Genomic DNA, 3,066 nt, shown 5'->3' with positions numbered 1-3,066 from the left:
TTGGAAGCCTGAGGCAGGAGAATCACTTGAACCTAGCAGGCACAGGTTGCAGTGAACCAAGATTGTGCCATTGCACTCCAGCCTGGGTGACAGTGAAACTCCATCTCAAAAAATAATAACAATTGTATGTTATATATAATAGAATTTTATATGTAATACACAGTTACATATACTAGAATCTTATGTATTTTATATATGTATTCTGCACAAGTTCTCCATAGATGGTAATGCTTTGCTCCCCATTGCAGGTCATCAGTTTGCCCCATCATTGGCTAAGGTGGTATTCTCTACATTATAAAGGTACTTATTTTTCTCTTTGTAATTAAAATATAATCCTAGAGTAAAATTTTGAGAATGTGAATATCATTCCCCCATAACATTTTACCCAGTAGTTTTTACAGTTAGTGATGATTCTTGCCTGAACCAATTATTATATTGTGATTCCAAATCCAGGAGATTTTGAAATTAAAAATCTTTTCTCATCCACAGGAATGACTGCTGTATTATAACCTGTGGCTAGTTTATTGAAGAAGAAAATCATTACAGGTAGATTCAGATAGGCTCATCTATAATAGAGCTGTAAGCTTTGAATTATCCTCCAAGCGAACGAGCAGGGGACTAAACAAGACTCCAGTGGGTGCCATCACCATGCCAGGCCAGTGAAGCCTAAACCTGATCAATCTACAAGGTTCGGGAGGGGTATCCACTTCTCAGTGGGTTTGCGCTCTACGGAGGCCGGACAAGTTCAGCCCAACTTCCTTTTCACAGTTCCTTCACACTGACCAGAGGGAGCTTACCTTACGCACTACCTTTGTTCGCAGCTCGATGGAACTCGTGACGGCTCTGGTGAACCTCCAAGAGGAGTCTAGCTGTCCCATCTGTCTGGAGTACTTGAAAGACCCAGTGACCATCAACTGTGGGCACAACTTCTGTTGCTCCTGCCTCAATGTATCCTGGAAGGATCTAGATGACACCTTTCCCTGTCCTGTCTGCCGTTTTTGCTTTCCATACAAGAGCTTCAGGAGAAACCCCCAGCTCCGTAATTTGACTGAAATTGCTAAACAACTCCATATTAGGAGGAGCAAGAGAAAGAGGCAAAAAGAGAATGCCGTGTGTGAAAAACACAATCAGTTTCTGACCCTCTTCTGTTTGAAGGATCTAGAGATCTTATGTACACAGTGCAGTTTCTCCACTAAACACCAGAAGCACTACATTTGCCCTATTAAGAAAGCTGCCTCTTATCACAGAGAAATTCTAGAAGGTAGCATTGAACCCTTGAAGAATAATATAGAACGAGTTGAAAAAGTGATAATTCTGCAAGGCAGCAAATCAGTGGAGCTGAAAAAGAAGGTAGAATATAAGAGGGAAGAAATAAATTGTGAGTTTGAGCAAATTAGATTGTTTTTACAGAGCGAGCAAGAGACTATTCTTAGGCAGATACAAGATGAAGAGATGAACATTTTAGAAAAACTAAATGAAAACCTTGTAAAATTTTCAGATTATGTTTCCACGTTAAAACATCTACTGAGGGAGGTAGAGGGCAAGTCTGTGCAGTCAAACCTGGAATTACTGACACATGTTAAGAGTGTGCACCACAGTTATCAAAATCTAAAACGTCCTGAACTCTTTTCATTTAGATTAACAAAATATGGTTTCAGTCTTCCTCCTCAATATTCTGGCTTGGACAGAATTATCAAGCCATTTCAAGTAGATGTGATCCTAGATCTTGACACAGCACATCCTCAACTTATTGTCTCTGAGGATAGAAAAGCTGTGCGATATGGAAGAACAAAACCAAACATGTGTTATAACCCAAAGAGATTTTATGTCTGCCCTGCTGTCCTAGGCTCTCAGCGATTTAGTTCTGGCCGACATTACTGGGAAGTAGAAGTGGGAAACAAACCTAAATGGATATTGGGTGTGTGTCAAGACTGTCTTCTTAGGAACTGGCAGGATCAGCCATCAGTTCTGGGTGGATTCTGGGCAATTGGGCGATATGTAAAGAGTGGTTATGTTGCGTCAGGTCCTAAGACAACCCAGCTTCTGCCAGTAGTAAAACCCAGTAAGATTGGTATTTTTCTGGACTATGAATTGGGCGATCTTTCCTTTTATAATATGAATGATAGGTCTGTTCTCTATACTTTTAATGATTCTTTCACAGAAGCCCTTTGGCCTTATTTCTATACTGGAACAGATTCCGAACCTCTTAAAATCTGCTCAGTATCAGATTCTGAAAGATAAGGTACTGGTAAATGAGTTTGTTTCAGTTTTTGTAGGTAACTTAGCCAGTAAATTTAATCTCATTTCTGGAATTTTAAGTTTTACCACTGAAAACCAGAGTTGATTTTTCTCCTAAATTTTTGGCAACTATAAAAAGATGTTCATAGTGCCACTTTCATATATTTAGTCTATGAATATCAATTGTCAAGTGCTTTGATTTCTAAGATAAAATATTTTAGAATTATGTTACTTAACATGTCCAATAAAATGTTTTCAAATTGCCTATAATTTTTTTTTTAGTTAAGCCAATTATTTAAAGTTGTATACATTATATGAATATCATACTTGTCACATACCTTTCTTTTTAGTGGATTATTCTGTTTACCTCCCTATTTCTCATAATTTGTTTCTGTTCTTTTGTGTGTGTCAGTTGAAACAATTGACTTATTTTTGTGGTTAATGAGGATTTCACTTTGTTTAAATCCTTTCCCCACATATACTTAACCTGTGCACAGTCCATAAGTAATCTCTAACAGCTCTTTTTCTCTTTCTGTATATCACCTGCCAATCTACACCAACTACACTCATGACTACTTCCAGTCACTACCATTCTAGGAATTGACCTCTACTCTTGGCTTCTTTCTTGGTTTAAGCCTCTGTTTTCCTCTTTATCTTTTCATTTTGGGGTATCATCAACCCAAATGTTGCAGCATTGTAAAGTTTGTCAGACTACAAGTTTGCAAATGACTTTTGCCACATTTGGGTGGCAGTTAAAGAGACTATTTGGAATCATTTTAATTTTTAAAACTTGATGGTTTTGACAAGTCTGATATCAGTCTGATTCTT

The 3,066-nt window shown here is 37.8% G+C and overlaps 1 protein-coding gene across 1 annotated transcript; it reads left to right on the top strand.

The window, feature by feature from the left end:
- The first annotated feature begins 245 nt into the window (after window positions 1-245).
- On the top strand, window positions 246-2,500 carry LOC105524416 (tripartite motif-containing protein 60). The gene is made up of 2 exons (XM_011959673.1): window positions 246-300; window positions 822-2,500. Exon 2 carries the CDS (start codon window positions 826-828, stop codon window positions 2,239-2,241), a length of 1,416 nt encoding a protein of 471 aa, XP_011815063.1. The 5' UTR covers window positions 246-300; window positions 822-825; the 3' UTR covers window positions 2,242-2,500.
- Window positions 2,501-3,066: the final 566 nt, after the last annotated feature.

This window comes from Colobus angolensis, unplaced genomic scaffold (genome assembly GCF_000951035.1).
Source record: "Colobus angolensis palliatus isolate OR3802 unplaced genomic scaffold, Cang.pa_1.0 Scaffold5, whole genome shotgun sequence".
Classification (NCBI taxonomy): Eukaryota; Metazoa; Chordata; class Mammalia; order Primates; family Cercopithecidae; genus Colobus; species Colobus angolensis.
Note: the sequence above shows the minus strand (reverse complement) of the source record. Positions and strands in the feature narration are given on the sequence as shown.